Source organism: Artemia sp. Qi Xiang Cuo, chromosome 5 (assembly GCF_049724085.1).
Source record: "Artemia sp. Qi Xiang Cuo chromosome 5, ASM4972408v1, whole genome shotgun sequence".
NCBI classification, from domain to species: domain Eukaryota; kingdom Metazoa; phylum Arthropoda; class Branchiopoda; order Anostraca; family Artemiidae; genus Artemia; species Artemia sp. Qi Xiang Cuo.
Genome location: NC_142798.1, coordinates 16077028 through 16098702, shown reverse-complemented (window position 1 = coordinate 16098702; position 21675 = coordinate 16077028). Strand labels below are relative to the sequence as shown.

Genomic DNA, 21675 nt, shown 5'->3' with positions numbered 1-21675 from the left:
ACAAAATACAGTAAATTTTAAACCGGAAGGATTCCTGGCAAAGGGATCAATTTATTTAATCAATAATGTATTTATTTGTTATGCATTTAATCTTAAAAGAGAACGAAACTCAAACCAAAATTACAGAAATATTGCTTCCGTAGATTATAACAGATGCAGACTTGTCTTTATGCAATTTACTACACCTTAGAATAGTTTATAGAGGGAGTAGAGATACTCAAAAAAATTATTCTGCCTGTACAGATACCACGTTTTGATTTTATAACAGTTATGTAAAATGTACATGTTTCACAACAGGACAATTCTCCCCCTCGAACTTAATTCCTTATGTATTCAGACATAGAAAGAATACAATAGCGAAAGAAAATCAAAATAATTTCATATTTTTATGATCTCTGTTTGGATTTTTATGGGCAATCAAACAGTTCGTGGTAATGATCCAAAAGTACGGAGCGACCCGGCTCAATAGTAACCGAAACTCTAAAAAAACTGAATTTTGATACCAATTGATATGTCAAAAGAATTGACTTATTGTGCTGATTATAGATATCTAAGTTTCATTAAGTTTAGTTTTACCCATCCAAAGCTACGAGCCTGAGAAAACTTGCCTGATATTCTAAAAAAGAGGGAAAGACCCCCCTTGAAGTCATAGAATTTTAATGAATTAAATGAAAAAAACAAGTTTTTGTTTAACTGAAAGTAAGGAGCGATATTAAAACTAAAAACAAAAATTATTCCGTATATGAAAAGGGCTGTCCCCTCCTCAACGCCTCGCTCTTTACGCTAAAGTTTCTTGTGGTTCTAAAAAATAAAGTTTTGAGACAGAGTCTAAACCCAAGGAAACATCCTCCATGGAAAGATCCTCCCCTGTAACCTTCTACTCCGACCCCCCCCACCAGAAAAAAAAACCTGAAAACGTCGGTATACTTTCCAATAACCAATACTATGTATAAACAAAGTTCATGGATTGCATCCTTTCCCCCATGAACTCTGGGGGATTAAGTCATCCTTAAAGACATATTTACTAGATTTTTGACTATGCTGAACAAGGTGGCTATCTTAAAATTTTGATTGAGTGACTTTGGGAAAAAAATGAGCGTGGGAGGGGGCCAAGTTGCCCTCCAATTTTTTTGGTTACTTAAAAAGGGCACTAGAACTTTTAACTTCCGTTCGAATGAGCCCTCTGACGATATTCTAGGACTACTGGATCAATACGATCACCCCTGGAAAAAAAAACAACAAATAAACACGCATCCGTGATCTTTTTTCTGGTAAAAAATACAAAATTTCACATTTTTGCAGATAGGAGCTTGAAACTTTCACAGTAGAGTTCTCTGATACGCTGAATCTGGCGGTATGAGTTTCATTAAAGTGCTATGAATTTTAGGGGCTGTTTTCCCCTTTTTTCGAAAATAAGGCAAATTTTCTCAGGCGCGGTACTTTTGATGGGTAGGACTGAACTGATGAAACTGATGAAACTTATATATTTGAAATCAGCATAAAAATCTGATTCTTTAGATGTATCTATTGGTATTTTTAGAGTTTCGGTTACTATTGAGCCGGGTCGCTCCTTACTTACAGTTCGTTATCACGAACTGTTTGATATCACACCATCAGATTCAGCGTATTAAAGAACCCTACTATAGAGGTTTGAAGCTTTTTGCATATCTGCAAACATATGAAATTTTGTAATTTTTACCAGATAAAAAAGTAAATGATGCGTTTTTATTTGTTTTTTTTTTTCTAGGGTGATCGTATCGGCCCAGTGGGCCTAGAACGTCGAGAGAGGGTTCATTTGATGAAAATCAGAGGTTCTAGTGCCCTTTTTAAGTGACCAAAATAATTGGAGGGCAACTAGGCCCCCTCCCACGCCACCTTTTTCCCAAAATCGTCCGATCACAATTTTGGTATAGCCTTTTTCTTACGCATACTTTAAAGGCCCAATAACTATGTCTTAGATAAAATGACCCCCTACAGCCCTTGGGGAAGGTTTTAAAGTTATAAAACTAACATATTGTTTTATTTGGTATTGGGAATGTGCATACATTTTTCGGGTGGGGATGAGAGGAAGAATTTTCTGCTGGAAGTATTATACACTTGGTGAATTTGCCAGAATTCCTATACGAAAGTTCTTTATGTCTTGGTTTTTCTTTACAGATTCAACTTTAGGCGTGGAGGTGTTAAGGGTAACTGTCCGGGTTCAATTTTCGCCAGGATTGAATTGTCCAGAGGATGTTTTTGTGAGGAGGGGAATTCTTCTGTGCAGATGGAGCCAGGTATCCTGGCGTTATTAAAGAAAAACGATCAGATATTAAATTTAAAAAAAAGAAGTTTTTTCAACTGAAAGTAAGGAGCAACATTAAAATTTAAAACGATTAGAAATTATTACGTACATGAGGGGGTTTTCCCCTCCTCAACACCTCGCTCTTTACGCTAAGGTTCAAGTTTTGTCCCAATTATTTAAAAACTACTGAAACACAAGGGTCGTTTAATTAGAACAATAAGTAATTTTTTTTGAAGTGCCGAAAAACTGTAGCGTGAAGAGCGAGGTATTGAGGAGGGGGGCAACCTCCCTAATATGCTTAATAATTTTAGTTTGTTTTATGTTTTAATATTGCTAATTGCTTTTTGTTCAAAAAAACTTGTTTTTATTTATTGAAGCTTAGATACAAACAATTCTCTAAAGACAATGAAAAAAGAACGTCAATTAAAGTAAAAGTATATAAGAATGAAAAAATTAATTAATTAAAAAAATTACACAAAAAAAAGCCTACCTGCAAAAACTAAGATATAAACTCCCCGCATTCAGTTCTGTTGAGTAATGCCGAAGCCTTGGACGGATGTTTTTTAACAATATCGACAGTTTTGAACTTGGTTATCAAACACCAAAATACTTAATGCCTTTATACTCAATTGTTTATAAAAATTAACTCATTATCAAAGTAGTTTGTTCAAAGTAAAGCATTAAATAGTAGTTTGTTCAAAGTAAAGCATTAAATCTAAGATTAATAAAAATGAAATGAAAATTTTCAGTTCAATATTTTAATTTCAATTTTGAATAGCAAAAACCAATATATTTGGCACCTTTATACTTCATAACTGTAAGAAATTAAATCTTTTTCAATGCGACAACTAGATAAATACAATCACTCCTCGAAAAATAAATAAATGACAATAAAACACAAAAAACGTATCCGTTCAGGGGGAGGGGGAATACAAAAAATCCCAGCATTCCGCTCAGAGGAAACATTTCTGATTATAATGGCTTCAAATATCAGCTCATGGGTAATCGGACAATAAAAGCAAAAGTTTACGGCATATTTTTACCAAAATTGCCCCTTATTAAGTTGTTTTCCTTGTCTTTTCTTTATTTATACGAACCTTCTTGGGCACTAATAGCAGCACTAATTACTAACAAACAAATACATATTTAGCATCACCATAAAAAACTGATTATTTGATCGAATGTTACACTTACACTTTCATTATAGGGTCAAAATCTATTGGCAGGTAGTCAGCAATGGGGCAATACACATTTTTTCTATGGTTTTTGCATATCCTGCTTTTTTTCTTTTGGCTTCCTTATAATCACTTTATAGTCCCAAATTTCCAGGTGGGCCATGCCCCCCCCCTGCCGGTGCCCATGGGGCAAACCTTTGTACTGCCTACTTCCTACGTATGTTACTGAATACAGGCTTTCGATTATACAAGCGTAGAAACAAAAACAAGGGAAGAAGTGGGCTCGATCTTTTAAAGAGAGTGGCATAGAAACAACAAAAATTAATTCAACAGTAAATCACAGAGAGTATACCTAAACAAGTCCTCCCGGAAGAATGTTCTGAACAGTACATGATAATGAAAACTTAAATTAAGAATAACTAAGTATCAGGGACAACACTCCGCTCTCTTTATTTCTGACCCTTTAAGTTCTTTTATTTATGACTTTAACCTGAGCCGTTGCTAGGTGATGTGTGAAAAAGCCTTCTCAACATTCCCTGGAAGTTGAACTTAATATCCTAGCCATTTTAGATATTCCATATACTCCCTTTTGGCAACCTATGCAAACAGTGTCCTTTGATTTATTTAAACATTCCCCTCATCCTTCCTTAGAAGTTTCAACTAAATGCCATTAGCTGTTCTTGAGATACTGTGGGTATCTCTTTTTGACAACTGCGATGCACTTATTGTCTTTTGATCAAGTTCACCCTCAACATTCTCTGAAAGTGAATGTTGCCCTAATACCCATAATAAACCACTAAAGAATTTGCTCGTTATCACAACAACCATCATTTGATGATACACTATCCAACCATAATGAGAATTAGAATATCCTCGATTATAACTTGTTTTAACATTTTCTTGATATTTTAATGATATTAAAGACTCTAAATTTTATCCATTGATGAAGACTGTTGAGTGTACATTCGAAATACAACTGGCTGAAAGATATTGAGGTATATTCTGAAGAAGCATCAATTTTCGTATAACACCCATGTATCAGTCCTAATTTATGACCCTTATTGAAATCGGTGTGCTTATTTGAAGATACAACATGCACCTATGTATAGGCATACATTGCTCCAACCCTAGGTGAACTAAAGTTCTTATATGAGGATGGGAGCAAGTCAAAACGCAAATATCCAGTTTGGTTGTGGAGCGAGGGTCCTTCAGGTCAGTCTCAGATGGCAGAATTCTTCTCCTATGTTCACTACTGATTCTACAAAAACATGACTACATAAGCTATATCACAAGGAATGGTTGGAGCTATACGAAAGGACTAACTTCTCATCTGATTAGAAGATATAAAACTATAATGCCAACTAAGTAAGAGAGAAAAAGAAAGTGTAAATGCTTTAAGAGGTATTTTATTTTGCAGGTCGGAAGGTACATCAGTGACACCAGTTTCGAATCCCCTCGAAACTCTTCCTGGTTTTGATGTAGATGCTGGAAAAGATTGGATATACCCAACTAATTACCCAGTTCGAAATTATCAGTATGCCATAGTTGAAAAGGCTCTGTTTGAAAACACAATGGTGTCACTTCCCACAGGTATTGTAGCATTTACAGATATTGCATATACCTACAAATATTAGACTATTAGATTAGATTGTATATTGTATTATTATTTATATTGTTATTATACTACTATTTATTATATTATATGTATATTATATTGTATTAGATTATACCCATGGGCGCCTATAAGCTGAATTTTAGGGGCGAAGGCTTACCTGGTCTAATCGGTACTTCTAATACTGGATATTGACCCAAGTGCCGCGCCGGTGCATGCATCGAACACCGCCGACGAAAGGCTCGGTCGACTGCCGCCGAAGTGTCGTAACGCATGACTTTGAATTAATTTTAGCCAATTCTTTATTGCGTCAACCGCAATGTTGGAGCTTTTCTTTTCTTGTGTGGTTAAGAATTTCAATTTTCCTGCTTAGAAGTCATGTACGGTTTTCAAAATTAAACAATCAAGTGCGAAAACAAATATTTTGGGAAAATTCCTTAAGCATCCATGGCGAGTTTTTATTCAGCACTAGCCCCAGCTGCACATCCATTGAATAGACAATTATACATACTGAGGTTTTGATTCCGCGACATAGCAGCGTTACTTGAAACGGTAGATTCTGAATATTATCAAGTTCCTAACTGTTAAATTCTGAATTTAACATGGAAGACCATTAATGTGTTTCCGTATTTGTCATAAAGCACTGGAGGTGTAATAACTAGGAGATGTCGAATTACAGGACGGAGACCTATTTGAGACATCGGCAGAAATGAATGGGAAGGAAACAGCAAATGCAGGTCATCCTTATCGCCATCTCAATAGTTATATCTATTATACCACCCAGAAAATTAATTTTTCTCTACTAAATTTGTAAAAAATTTCCTAATAAGTATTTCATTAGTTTGAATATTTGACACATATACAATGGTAACTATTTTAAATGCAGAGACAGTTAATAGTAGAGACCTAATTGTAATTGCAAATTTTTAGTTTGACTCTGATCTTGGAAAATAGGCTACTGCCCAATCTTGGACAAAGAATCTGAAGTATCTCAATCATGGACAGATTCAATCATTGACATGTGTTGTGAAAAAGAGTAATCATATTTAAATAGGGTTGGCTATAAGATTGTAGCCAGCCAATCCCAACTATCTGCATCAGGTCCAAGATTAAGAATCTGCTGTCTTTGTTTAGGAAAGATACATTTTAGTCAAAATATTTGTCCAAGATCACACACTGTCTAAGTACTGGGGGTTTTTAACCTAAATCGTCTTTCATGTAGTAGATATGATCTGGCTGTTCCAGTCACTTTCCAACAATACCTCTCCCACAACTCCATAGTCGTCACACTGACCTCTGCAGTAGGTTCTGGCTTCTCCCTAATGGCCCTCATTGATGACTTTTACAAAGTTGTCAACTGCAACCCAAATCAAAACTAAGTTCACATTCCTTTTCACAATCTTACCAAGAGAAATGTCTGATTTTCCATCAACAGTTACCGTCTGAACCTTTTCAGTTTCATTTTCATCCTCAATGCTGTCTTGTCACCAAATCTCTTCACAGCCTGCTTCTTTGTTTTTCTTGCTGTTGTTGCTTCGGTTTTCTTTTCCACCTCTTTTGTGTCTTCCTTGTAGCAAAAGCAGCTTCAATCTTGGATTTCACTGATGTATCAGTGAGAACTTTTGTTCTGACCTCTTTTCTTCCTTCTAGCATTTTGTTTTCTTGGTGGTGCTGGGATGTGGTTGTACTTGTTCAGGTGTGAATATCCTATTTCACAATGGCTGCAAAATCACTGGGTGTACTAAAAGTATTGGGCGAGAGGATGGCAGTGCAGGTAATGGTGGAGTTGGAGTTAGAACCTCTGATGAGCATGGCAATTTGCCACCATCGTCATGGGCTAAAAAGCATTTGATTGGTCTGTATTTAAGAGCACAGATTTTCATTATCAAAACAGTCTAGATTGAACGGGGATATAATTATCATGTCCCTTATGGATTGAAAGCTAAGGGGAAAGATTTTCCTACCAACCCAGCTGTGATGTAAATGGTGACAGTTCTTCTCGATGGTGACGTTTGCTCGATGAAAAAAAAAATACTACTAATTTGGATAATTAATTATGTTAGCAATACATAGCTGTTAGATATTCCAAGTGTTATGCAAGGGTTCTGAAATGTTGGCGGTCAACAATGATAGCGCCAGCGGCAGACCGCTGCTACCATTGGCGCACCGCAGTGTGCCGCTGCTACAGTGGCACACCGCTTCCCATAAGGGGGGGCTGCCCCCCTCTTTATGGGTGCCCATGATTATACCTACAGATAGTAGCTGTATATAAGGTTGAAAGTACCATACCATAAAAATTAATGCCAAGGAGTAACATATTCTGTAAGAAGAAAACAAACTAGAATAACACTTATCGAGTTGAAATTAAATACTAATGACTCGCATATCAATTGAGTTAAGGGCGTAGCTGCGTATCTCAATTGAGATACGCAGCTTTTCTTTCATATTGCATGACCAATGCAAGTTTTACTCTTTATTTTTTTTTCAAATTACAAGTTTTGTACTTCGCATGGAATTTGGTCTTTTCGAGAGATGTTAGTATTCGAAAGGTGGTTTTTTGCACTAACAGGAAATTGAAAAACAAAATTTTTTTATTTTATCTAAAGTTATTACCATAACTAGATTTTATGTTTTACTTTGAGGCTTGTTTTGTAATGTTTTTTTTTTATGCATATAACAAAAATAAGTGTGATATCAAAAGCACTCTCTTTCAACTATTTCAGTGGACGAGAAAAGAGGCCGGGATGAATTCGGTAGAAAACGGAAACTTCTAAATACCTCCAGTCCCACAAAAGATAGAAGAAAATGAATTCAACCATTCGATAGAAACTTGTTTTATTTAAAGGAATGGTCTGTCAATCCATGCTGTAAAAAATAATTTATGATATATTTTGAGCTATTTCAGCCCGACTGACCATGATCTTCCCTGAATGTCCTTGTTGAAATCATGCGAACTGTTCAATAATCTAATGTTTGACAAAAACGAGAAAAAAGATATGATTAGAAAATAACGAAAAAATGAGGGTAATTTTCAGCCAGTGGAAAAAACGAAGCAAAACAAGTTATGTAACAGATTATATAAAAGATTATATTTAATTTAATATTTTATTTATATTTTAATTTATATTTTTTTTAATTTACTAATTTATATTTTATTTAACAGGTTATATAAAACTACTACTGTTTGAAGCACTATAATATAAAGATTTATTTGCAGCTTCCCAAACCTTTAGTCTGGTAAAAAATTGCATGAACCACAAGGAAAATAGACTTCAAGTACCACACATTTACACCCCTCCCCATCCTAAATACCTGCACCTTGTTTAGTTCATCCTTCGATAACTATTTAGACATATATCTTTTAATTAAGTACGAAACTCCTTAACTTCTTTCATTGATTTCAAGTCATCTGAAAGGTCATTTTGAATTTCAGGTTTGATATAGTGGATGGAAAATGAAGCTCACCATCACCCTTCCGCCCCCTTCTTTATTTTTTTTTTATAAAATATTCTTTTTTATAAAAAAAGAATATTTTTTATAATATTCTTAAATTTCCGGCAAGGACCTCCGCCAAAGCCGTTCTCAGTGCGAAACTGAGAGTACGAAACTAACAAAAAACACAACAAAACAATTTTTGTATTGCTTTTTTGTATTTTCTCGTTTTGTCTAACGTCATGCCATTCGTAAGTCATTCATACAATTTTGAAATTACCTAGCACCAAAGGTCTTTAAATTAGAAAGATGACATGTTTAGTGGTTTCCTTAGCATTTTTTAAGTTTCCAAGGGGAAGAGGGCGTTTTGTTCTTGAAGGAAAGTTAAATTCTATATTTCGTTGGGGTCTACCAGATCCATTTAGGCTGTTATAAAGCCCTAGGCCTAATAAAGTCTATAAAGTACTTATAAGGCCTAAAATACCTTGAGTTCACGACGTGGGTTACACTGTCTTCTAGAGGTGGTTTCAGACTCTTCTTCTTTGAAGAATCAATTTGAAGGTGACAGTTACCAAGGAATGGGTAATGAAGCTTTCATATATGATTGTATGTATTTGTTTCAAGTTCTTCTAAAGGTTTTAACTAGCAACATTGATAATATGGCTGTTATGCCATTGATAATCCCCAAAAAAGGTTTTAAATACCTGTGGATCCTGAATACCCCATGAAATTCTGAATACCTGAACATCATATGAGTCCTGAATACCTGATAAAATCCTAAATATCTGAATAAATATGAATCCTAAGTACCTGTGAATCCTGAATACCTGATGAAATCCTGAATACCTTTTAGTTCTGAATACCTGATAAAGTCTTAAATGTCTGAATACCTATGAGTCCTGAATACCTGATAAAATCCTGAATACCTGAACACCTATGAATCCTGATGCCTGATAAAATCTATTTACAAAAAGTCTAGCTGAAGATAACATTGGAATCGTTTTACTTTTAATTTCTTTAATTTATTAAATTACTTCCTTTATTATTTAATTATTTTTTAATTTTTGTAATTTAATTTACTTTTGTTATTTGCTTTACTGTCTTTCAATTTATTTTTGTTAAAATGTTCTATTTTGGTTTAAATTATTACGCTTCATCTTTAATTTAGCACAACTGAATTAAGTTTAACATTTTATTTTTTTTATATGCATTCTATGTTTAATTCATTGTGCAAATACGTTTATTTTTGCCTTTTTGAACGCACTATAAATTGCTGCTTTCGAGCTTCATTATTATTTTTTTGAATATGTGTAAATATTAGACTATAGTTATTATTACCATTTTTTCACAATACAACTATTAATAACAAATATCATAAAGATAAGCTACATGTGAATACATTTACATGTACGCATGACCATCCATTGGAGAATATGGGCGTTCAATAGTTGCAGCAGTATGGCTGTAGGATGGGAGGAGCTGGGGGAGGTGGCAAATCAGCTTTGTTTGGATAGGTTTGATTTTAATACTTTTCTTTTTAGGTCTCGGGAAGACTTTTATAGCAGCTGTGGTGATGTATAACTTTTATCGATGGTATCCTCAAGGAAAGACAGTTTTTATGGCCCCGACGAGACCCCTTGTTGCTCAACAAATTGAAGCTTGCTTCTCTATCATGGGCATCCCAATGAGGGATACAATGGAATTAACGGGTAAATTGAAGGTGTAAGCGTTATGTTCTGAGGCTTAGTCCCATCCTCAATTAGTTCTACATTGTTCTCAGTTTTATCTTTTTTTTGTTTTATGTCACGGCCGTCAAAATGTAAAAACGCGGTATATACACTTTTCGGTAATTTTTTCGCAAATCATATTATTGACTTATGAATAAAGTGAATATATCATTCGATGCCTTTTTTATGCTCTTTACGAATATAATAATCACTTCTATCAGAAATTCAAATTTAAGAAATTCCCTTTTTGAGCTCTTGAAAATGACAAAATATAAAAATATATAGGATGTAAAAAGGCTTAAACCTACTATTTCTGTTTTAAACTTACTATTTCATAATAAATCCTTTTTTTAATCCACAATCACTGACTTTCCACAATTAAGTTGGATAAATGAAATTTGTAACAATAAATTTTGCAATATTATGCCGTTTTCTTCTTTCTTAACGCCGAATGTTCAAGAATGCGTTCAAGAATGTTCAAGAATGCGACGAAACATCGAAAATAATATAGCTGACGGAAGAACGTCGTGCATTACCAAAATTCAATTTTAAATTTAAATTGAACTGAAATTATCAGGTTGGTTAGGTTAGGCTTTTGTATTTTTGTCATTTTCAAGCGCTCAAAAAGGGCTTAAATTTGAATTTCTGATAGAAGTGATTATTACATTCGTAAAGAGCATAAAAAAAGGTATATTCACTTTATTCGTAAGTCAATAATATGATTTGCGAAAAATTTACCCACTTTTCATTATTCCGAAAAAATTTTCTTCATAGTTTCTCAAATTTTGCGGCACTTTACCACTTATTGCGCCCCAGTAGATCCAGGATTGAAGTGAAAAGTTGCTAGGATTGGTTTTAGACTGTATTCTTTCCAATTATCCAATTAAAATACGTACCAAAGTTTGCTGACACTGCTAAATATCAATTTTTAACTTTGGCAAAATGGGCAAAATGCTGCAGATACGTGTTTTTGCCAGAAAAATTTTGTAGGTGATTTTATTTGGTTTCATATACCATTCGATTCGCCTATTCGAGGCGAATTCAGTGATATATCTAATTCGAAAGTGACTTTTTATGTATACGCGTTTTTATCTTTGGACGGCCGTGCAGTATATACAGTGGAATTTACTTCCGGGAAGCCTTTATTTTTAGATTCTCTAAGCAGCATAACAAGAGTTATATTTTTGGAAATTTAGCACAAATCTTCGTAACAAAACAAAAAAATACACTAGGAAAGTCTTCTATTTTTTGAATTTTGAGGAAGAAGAACGTTCCTGTATATGGGCATCCTAAAATTTGCTCATGTTTTTTAAGCACATTAAGCACAAATCTTCGTAACAACACAAAAAAAAAACACAAAGAAAGTATTCTATTTTTTTAGTTTTGAGTAAGAAGAAGAGATAGTCTCCAAGGCTTGTCAGTAAACGTGCCTGTATATGGGCATCCTAAAATTTGCTCATGTATTTTACTTGGTGATTTTTTTGTATACAATTGACCTTCAAGGTTAGGGTTTATTTTATGACCCCCCTCCCTGTCTGAAATTGATTGTACTTATCCTGCAGGCATTCACTAATGGATACGGTATATACGGTATATGTATATGTAACGCAGTATATGTACGGTATGTGTAACGCGATAAGAGATGTTTCTTCTGTAAGTAATTTGTATTATAAGCATTCCCTTTCTATTAACATATTTCAAATAACTGTAAGAATCTAAGTAGTATTTGCGTTTGTGTAGAATAAACGTGCCCTAAGTATGTTAAGTTTAATACCGCAGTTGTTTTCTTCCTTTATCTTTATGACTCTTGTAATAACTTGCCAAGTGGTACATTTTGCCGCTCTTGGACTGTTACGTAACAGTTTAACACATCTTGCTTTTTAGTTTATTTTTATTCCGCCTAAAGAGTTTTTTTTTTTTTGGTAATTCACTTATATAATAAATGTAAAACCTAGTTGATTCATTTTTATAAAATGAATATAGATATGTAGATAGATATATTATTTTATCCCACCATTAACACAAAAATATGGCGAAGTACCGAAAAAAAAGAACAGCACGAAAAACACTACTTCAAGAAACAACGATTAGACTGTATACTTTCATAGTACTATATACATTACATTCATACTATAGTACAGTATATAGTACTATATACACTATTTACATTCATAGTACTATATACATTACATTCATACTATAGTACAGTATATAGTACTATATAGTATTACATTCATATATAGTGTATATAGTACTATATACACTATAAACATTCATAGTACTATATACATTACATTCATACTATAGTACATTATATAGTACTATGTACTATTACATTCATATATAGTGTATTTAGTACTATATACACTATATACAATTCATAGTACTATATACATTACATTCATACTATAGTACATTATATAGTACTATATACTATTACATTCATATATAGTGTATATAGTACTTTATACACTCTAAACATTCATAGTATTGTATACATTACATTCATATTATAGTACATTATATAGTACTATATACTATTACATTCATAGATAGTGTATATAGTACTATATGCACTATAATCATTCATAGTACTATATACATTACATTCATACTATAGTACATTATATAGTACTATATACTATTACATTCATATATAGTGTATATAGTATTATATACACTATGTACATTCATAGACTATATACATTACATTCATACTATAGTAAATTATATAGTACTATATAGTATTACATTCATATATAGTGTATATAGCACTATATACACTATAAACATTCATAGCACTATATACATTACATTCATATTATAGTACATTATATAGTACTATATACTATTACTTTCATATTTAGTGTATATAGTACTATACATTCATACTATAGTACATTATATAGTACTATATACTATTACATTCATATATAGTGTATATAGTACTATATACACTATAAACATTCATAGTACGATATACATTACATTCATATATAGTGTATATAGTACTATATACACTATATACATTCATAGTACTGTATACATTACATTCGTATTATAGTACATTATATAGTACCATTTACTATTACATTCATATATAGTGTATATAGTACTATATACACAATATACATTTATAGTACTATATACTATTACATTCATATATAGTGTATATAGTACTATATACACAATATACATTTATAGTACTATATACTATTACATTCATATATAGTGTATATAGTACTATATACACTATATACATTCATAGTACTGTATACATTACATTCATATTATGGTACATTATACAGTACTATATACTATTACATTCATATATAGTGTATATAGTACTATATACACTATATACATTCATAGTACTATATACATTACACTCATATATAGTGTATATAGTACTATATACACTATTTACATTCATAGTACTATATACATTACATTCAGTTCAGTTCAGTTTCAGTTCAATATGGGTTTTAATTAAAAAAAAAATATATAAAAATACACTTAACTTAGTTCCTTGTGCATTGATGCACGTTTGAGCCCGTAATAATTGCACACTCTAAATACAGCATGGCCTCCTGTCCTCTCCAATTTCCACCCCGAACCGCCATGAAATAACAATAAATTTAACACAACTTCTCCTCCGCTCACACCCCTTGAAGTATCAAACTATAATATGATAATTAATAATAATATAGAAAAATTCTAAACATAATAATAATAAAATAAATCTAGTAAATAAATATTTAATCTTTTAGATATTTTTCACATTCTTTTTAAAAGAGCCGAGAGACCTATATGACTTCAGCTCTTGCGGAAGTGCATTCCACTCTCTAGCACACGCAATTCTAGGAGAAAATTCCGACCTAGCTGTCGGTGTCGGGGGTATTTAAATGTCTGATAAAGATCGTGTATCTAAACAATGGATTTATGATGCTAGTGTGAATAAGCCTTTAAGTGGTGATGGGAGTGTTTCTGAAAAATACTTAAAATAAAACACGGTGCAAGATAGTCTGTAAAGGGATGTCATTGATAGTCTGTTCGGTGCTGGGCCTAAAATTTGAAGTGCTTTATTGTGAACTGAGTTTAGTCTCTGTAAATGTGTCTTGAAATTAGATTTCCAAACCGTAGAACGATATTGAATGTGAGGCTTTATAACAGCATTGTAAATCAGGATCAGTATTTTTTTAGGGAAATGGTGACTGAGTTTTCTCAAGATTCCAAGGTTCCTTGAAAGCTTCGTCTCGACACTTGCTATGTGGTGTCTGAACGAGAGGATTTCTTCGATTAAAACCCCTAGGTAACGAACGTGTCTTTTTTCTGGTCTCTTGATAAGTCCACGAGAGGTTTCAATACCAATCACATCAGGAGCCAGCGAATCTATACGTGAAAAAAATAAGACACTCGATTTGTCAATGTTGATGACTAGACGATTTGCGTCCATCCACAGGTACGTTTCTACAAGAATGTCTTGTAGCTTCGTTTTGAGAGACTTGATGTTCCATTCTGAGCTTGCCATAAGTGAATCATCCGCAAATACCGTTAGTTCGTCCTCGGCTTCTACTATAAACCCCAGCGTCGTTTGTGGGTGACATTGTTTGCAGCAATAAGGGCTACGACTTGCAGGAGTCAGTACTTGCTGAAGATCATTTACGTGAACAAGAATCAATACCGGTCCCAATTTAGAGCCCTGTGGGACCCTGCAGTTAACTACGACCTAATTCGCATGTTCATTTCCTGTGTACATTTAACGATTTTCCAGATAAGACATAATACAATCTAGGATTTTGCCATTAATTCTAATATGATGCAGCTTTCTTTGTAAAATTTCTTGGCGCGTGCTATCAAACGCTTTCTTAATATCTAGAAGCACTGCTGCAGGTAAAGCACCCGAATCTAGAATTCTGTTTACGAATAAACTTAGTGAAGTAAGGGCGTCTTCGGTTGAATGGCCAGCCCTAAACCCGAATTGGCGGCTGTTAAAAAAGCCTTTGGCCTCTAAATATTGGTAAAGCTGGTTTTTCATTGGCGTTTCAAAGACTTTCGAGAAAACTGATAAGATTGAGATTGGTCTATAATTTCTGTGTCTGTATGACTTCCACCTTTGTGAAGAGGTATTATCTTTGCCTTTTTTAACATTTCAGGAAAAACCCCTGTATCTAATGAAAGATTTACAAGGTAAGTTAGCGGCTCAGCAATGGTCGTCACTACTGCTTTCAGTGCCTTTGTGTGGACCAGGTCGAAACCTGAAGCAGAAGAGCCCTTCAAATTTTTTACGATTAATTCGAGCTCACCTGGTGTTGCAGGACTCACTGCCATTGATTTCATACACTTCGGGCCAAGGTATTCTTTGAATGATTCAGATCGTATCTCGACGAAATTTGCTTTGGTTTCACCGATATTTGCGAGAAGTGTACTCAGCAATGCGGCAACCTGTGTAGGTTCGGTAATTTCTTCACCATTCATGACCAACTGCGCTGGTAATTTGGAAGACTTAGTGGTTGGCCGTAGAACCGAGTTGATAATTTGCCAAACTTTTCGACCATCCTTCCCGCTTTCCGACAGCTTTTGCTGCAGGTAGCCACGCTTTGCTCTTCGTAACACAGTCCAAAGGACTTTCCTGCATTGCTCATGCTCCTCTAGCCGCGCTAAGCTTGGAAAGCGTCTATACTCTCCCCAAAGGTGGTTTCTCTTATTCACACAGGCCAGAAGACCATCCGTCATCCAGGGGCTAATTGGCTGGTCTTTTTTTCGTTTATTAGTTCTCGGGTTTCTCACGCAACATCTACTGTATACATCCAAGAACGTCGAGTGAAATGACCCAAATGCTTCGTTTACATCTTGAATCTCCATTACGTTATCCCAGTTTAACTGCTCTAGTTCCTGTTTTAAATTCTTCAAGTTTTCCTCTGTTAAACATATAATCGGTAACATAGGGTTGATTCGGGACCTTATCTTAGCTGGTTCTGAATGGCCGAGTGTTGCATGATTGGGAAAGTGGTCTGAAGTGTCGCTGACGAGGACTGCCACCGACTCTGGGAGCAAGGTGCTGAATATTTTGTCGATAAGTGAATGCGTACTCTCAGTAATCCGTGTCGGAATTGTAACAGCAGGATATAGGCCTGAACCTGCCATATTATTTAACAAATATGTTGCTTCGGCCCTTAGCAGAATACTGAGGTTAATATTTAAATCTCTCATGAGTATAAGCTCATTTTTTGACACTGGGCTAGCTCCAGAACTTGAGCAATATGTTCCATAAACTGAGACGTTGACCCTGACGGAGGACGATAAATTTCACCCAAAATAATTTTTTTATTTGGGGACAGCCATACTTCTAGGAAACAACGACTCGAAAATTACTTCATTATTTCGTGTATGGTCTTGCCTAATTTGAACCGTGAGTGTGTTGCGGATATAAATTGCTATACCACCCCTTTTCATCTGTTTTTTGTGGAGAAAATGGCTAATGTAACCTGGAATATCCAAAAGGCTTTCGGTTTGTTGTGTAATAAATGTTTCACATAGACCTATACAATCTGGTCTAAGCTCCCGACATATCGACTCTAGATCAGAAAATGAGGAATACAGTCTTTGGAAATTCAAATGAAATATAAAAAGCTAACAATTAGAGGACCTCCCATTAGTTAGATTAGAAATTACATTTTACTTTTCAGGACATTTTTGTCATCAATAAAATGGAAATCATTTTCTTGACCCATTTCTTGATCAATTAAGCTTGAGATTTAAATAAGACTCTTTTAAATTCTTTAATCTATCTATACGAGGGCTGCTATATATATTTCTGGCCTAATAATGAAAATACGCATATTTATCAACGAAAATTGTTTTATTCAAAATCTTTGATACCTCTCGGGGATGAAGCTGAAGAAAGAGTCATCACTTACCAACTGCAATCGGCGGTCCGTCGTGAAAATTCCAGAAGAGCAATGAGTAAAAAACAATGAACATACCCGATTTAGCTTCTTGATGTAACACTGAAATGAAACAAAAACAAACTAGATACTTTGAATTTTGGGAAGCTGATAAAAAAGAAAAAGAATTGAATAAATATGAAACAAAAAGTGAAGAAAAAAAAATTTTCTCTCTACATCCTTCACTGTCATACAACTTAAAACAGAAATACTGTGCGGCTTCAGCAGTAATTCAAAAAACTTCTCATGATATCACGTACATAAAAATTAAATATCGGAGAAAAAAATGACAAAACTACTGGTCGGAAACAACCTTCTCTGGGTCATTTTTGGCAAACAGTTTTAGCGGATCGAAACAGTCATCATCGTATTTAACCCACTGCTATGAGCTTTTTGACTTTTTTTGTCTCCAGCTAGAGTTTCACGTTACGCTGGACCACACGAGTCTCACTGACCTTCTCTGCTCCCTTTGTATTTTTTAGCTTGTAACCGAGAGCCGATAATTCCTTTCTTCGCTTTCCTAATTCAGCAGGTAAATCAGTTGACACGCTGTAGTCCGTTTTCTTTAGTTTACCACATTCTTTAAGAATCAATGAGTGATCATAATTCTTGAGCTGCACGAAAATAGGCTCAACTATTTTTTTCCTACCGCTCCGCAGACTAGGACCAACACCATCACCAGACGCGGTGGATTTTTTGACCCTATACGTAACACTGATACCTATTTGATCAGGATCTGCAATCCCGAGTTTTTTTCCGAAGAAATTTTTTACTGTATCACGAAGATTTTCAGATTCGTTTGGTGTATCGATCCCGTAAAGCAGAATATTGTTTCTCCGTGTATGTAAATTCACTCGAAGTGCAGACGATTTCACCTTAATCAGTTCCAATTTTAACAACTTATTTTCTGTCTTCAACACCTTATTTTCTTTTTGTAGCATCGAAATTGTAGCAGTTAACTCATCCATTTGCCGGTCAAAATGCTCTTTGGTTAGTGATGTAGCCATCTCTCATTTTTTCAACAATAATGGCGCACAATTCAGAAAATCCTTAAAAAGTCATGAAAGGAAACTTAAAAAGTCATCGCAATGGCCCGTAATTTGTAATATCCAGATATTACTTAGGGCCCACTTTTAGCAATCGCAATCAGTCAAAACTTATTATCCAAATTGTTTATCCAAGCAGCGTCCTTTGGGCAAGTGACGTAGCTAATACAAATTCATTTCACACCCGGAGACCTTCACTGTCTGAATGCTAACAGGTAACAGGATACTATAGTACATTATATAGTACTATATGCTATTACATTCATATATAGTGTATATAGTACTATATACACTATATACATTACATTCATAGTATAGTAAATGATATGGTACTATATACTATTATATTCATATATAGTGTATATATTACTATATACACAATATACATTTATAGTACTATATACTAGTACATTCATATATAGTGTATATAGTACTATATACACTATATACATTCATAATACTGTATACATTACATTCATATATAGTGTATATAGTACTATATACACTATATAAATTCATAGTACTATATACATTACATTCATATATAGTGTATATAGTACTATATACACTATTTACATTCATAGTACTATATACATTACATTCATACTATAGTACATTATATAGTACTATATGCTATTACAGTCATATATAGTGTATATAGTACTATATACACTATATACATTCATAGTACTATATACATTACATTCATACTATAGTACATGATATAGTACTATATACTATTACATTCATATATGGTGTATATAGTACTATATACACTATATACTCGTAGATAACTTGCAACGGCAGGAAATCATAGAGGTACTCTTGTGTTTTTTTTTATTATATGAGTATTTTAAGGAGTTTAAACATTTTTAAAAAAGACAAAACAGAATTTACGTCGCCTTGTCGGTTCCACTTGCCAAGAATTGCTGTTTCAATTTAGCTTTAATATCTGATTCCAGTGCTAAACCATATTTGAAAGAAGCACACAACATTTTTAATAACAACGGCACCCACACCTGAACTATTGCGTTGAAGGAAAATCGTGTATTATTTTTGACTCCTCAGGTTTTGATGTTTTTATGTTTCTTAAGAATAATGTCACCCAAAGCCAGAAGTGTTGCGGGGAAGTAAATTCGGTTGTTCTATTAGACACCTCTAGTTTTGATGCTTTTGTATTTTTTAGGAACAATGGCACCCAAAGCAAGAACTACTGCGTGGAAGGAAAGTCATGTATTCTTTTTGACTCCTCAAGTTTTGATGTTTTGTTTTTTTTAGGAATAATGTCACCCAAAGCCAGAACTATTGCGGGGAAGGAATATTGTGTATTCTTTTAGGCACCTCTAGTTTTGATGTTTTTGTTTTTTTTAGGAACAATGGCACCCAAAGCCAGAACTACTGCGTGGAAGGAAAATTGTGTATTCTTTTTGACTCCTCAGGTTTTGATGAACGATCTCACAAGTAGGGCTTGTCCTGCGGAGCTCGTTAAGTGTCTCGTTATTGATGAAGCACACAAAGCAACTGGCAACCATGCCTATTGCCAGGTAAAAAGTTCAAGCTGACTACTTCTTTTTGTTTCAGAACAAAATCAAGTTCAGAATAGTCCCTAAAAATCTAGAGCCCCAGAGAGTTTCCTGTTGTCACTAGTCTTTTAGAGGCTACTTAAACTTGCCTTCACAATCTCTACGTAGCAAGTGCAGCTCTTTGATTTTGTGTTTCTGTAAGAAGAGAAAGGTTGACACTTTTTCAAATGCTATTGATTGCGAAAGCAATGAGATTGCGTGGAGAATTGGAGAATTTTAACTGAAAGTTTCTTTAAAGACGGGATAAGCGAGTAGAATTAACGTAGGAAGTGAAGTAAGTAGTTGGTTTGGTACAGAATGAGGAGTTAATCAGGGCTGCGTGCTATTCCCGTTAATGTGGAATATTTTGTAGATTTCACACTACGGAACACGGTAAATGCTTTGGGAGAATAAGGTACCGAATGGGAAGTTAAACCTCTTTACTAAAATTATGCATACGATTCGAGTGTCCCAGATAAAAATATTTGCAAAATGAATGAAATGAATGAAATAAATGAATGAAGATGAAGAGAGGATGTTAGGTAACAAGAGGACCGATCAACTTTATAGTTAGACAAACCAGCAGGGCCGTATCCAGGATAGCAGGGCCCTATCCAGAATTTTCTTTCGTAGGAGGTTTTACTCAATTTTTTTTTTAGGGGGGGGGTTACACAAAAACCTCAAAAAACGGAAACAAAATTTGTTTATATCCATTTTTTTACGTTTTTATGAGTCAGACAAACATTTCGGGGTTGCGGCCTTGCTTCGGGGTTGCTTCCCCCCCCCCTAGATACAGCCTTGCTAGGTAGTACTATTAGGAAAAAATGGCGGATTTAGTGAAGGCGTAAAATGTAGAACAGCCAAAGCGCAGGGTGTTTGAAAAAAATTTGGAAGAATAAGTCTTCAATGATGACTTATTTTTTGGCTATTATATTTTGCAACTGTTCTCTTTTTTTGGTTGTTTCTTATATTGTATTTTTTTGTATCCCTCTTGTATCCCTGGCCATGGAAGCTTTGGAGGGAGATTAAGAGTGTTGTATTTCCAATTTGTATTTATTGATGAGTAAAACTCTGGACTCTGATGAATGAAAACATGTAAAGTAAAAACATTCTGTAATGAAAAATAGGTTAAGAAGGCTAAGCCATGGTTTATGGGTCAAGTATAGGTTGCTACAGATTGTGCCCTTTGACCGTCCATCTGGGGCCAAAAAAAAGCAAGTCGTTCGGAATGGAGAGAAAAGAGGTCATAGGGGGGGAGGAGGAGCTAAATAAAATTAGAATTTTATGGAAAGGTTTAAAGAGTCAGATTTTGAACAGATTAAGTTGGAGGATGAGCATTCTTGGCGCTGCATTGAGTTGTTAACAGTGGAAGAAGTAGTATTAGTTTAGTTATATGTTCAGTAAAACAACTACAGCACATTCACAGTATCCAGCACGTTAATAGAAGCTATGGTCCTCCCCGCCCCCAAGGAAAAAAACCTTGATATATTTACAATTCCTGTATATTTTGGATATTCCTATAGTTTGACTATTTTTATATTGTTCCGAAGTATTTTTACTCTCTTCCGAAATGATTCCCGGTAAAAGTAAAGTACTTTTAAACTTTTAAGCAGTTTTTAGAATTTTGTAGCGTTTCCTTCTGGAGAGGTTAATCACTAATTAAGAAAATTTTTGAACCCCGTTTTCTTTCTGTTTACTATCCTTACACTTAACTAAATCTTCAAACCAATAGGAGAACAAGAAATGATTAAAGATCCATTTTATTTCTTCAACTTTATATGTTATCTTAAAAACCATACAATATGTTACCTTGCGGTAGCATGGGGGAAGAGTCCAATCTTCATAATCAGAGGTAGCCTGGTTCAGTCCCTGACGCCGCATTTACGTAAC

At 34.3% G+C, this 21675-nt stretch overlaps 1 protein-coding gene across 3 annotated transcripts in view; it reads left to right on the top strand.

Annotated features, from left to right (window-relative positions):
• Positions 1–21675, top strand: part of LOC148951858 (Fanconi anemia group M protein-like) — a 125728-nt gene that overhangs the window by 28625 nt on the left and 75428 nt on the right. For all 3 annotated transcript variants that reach the window (XM_089089366.1, XM_089089365.1, XM_089089367.1), the window contains 3 exons: positions 4877–5049; positions 10045–10212; positions 19595–19767. In XM_089089366.1, the coding sequence (XP_088945492.1) occupies positions 4877–5049; positions 10045–10212; positions 19595–19767 (514 nt within the window). The remainder of the gene's footprint in view (positions 1–4876; positions 5050–10044; positions 10213–19594; positions 19768–21675) is intronic.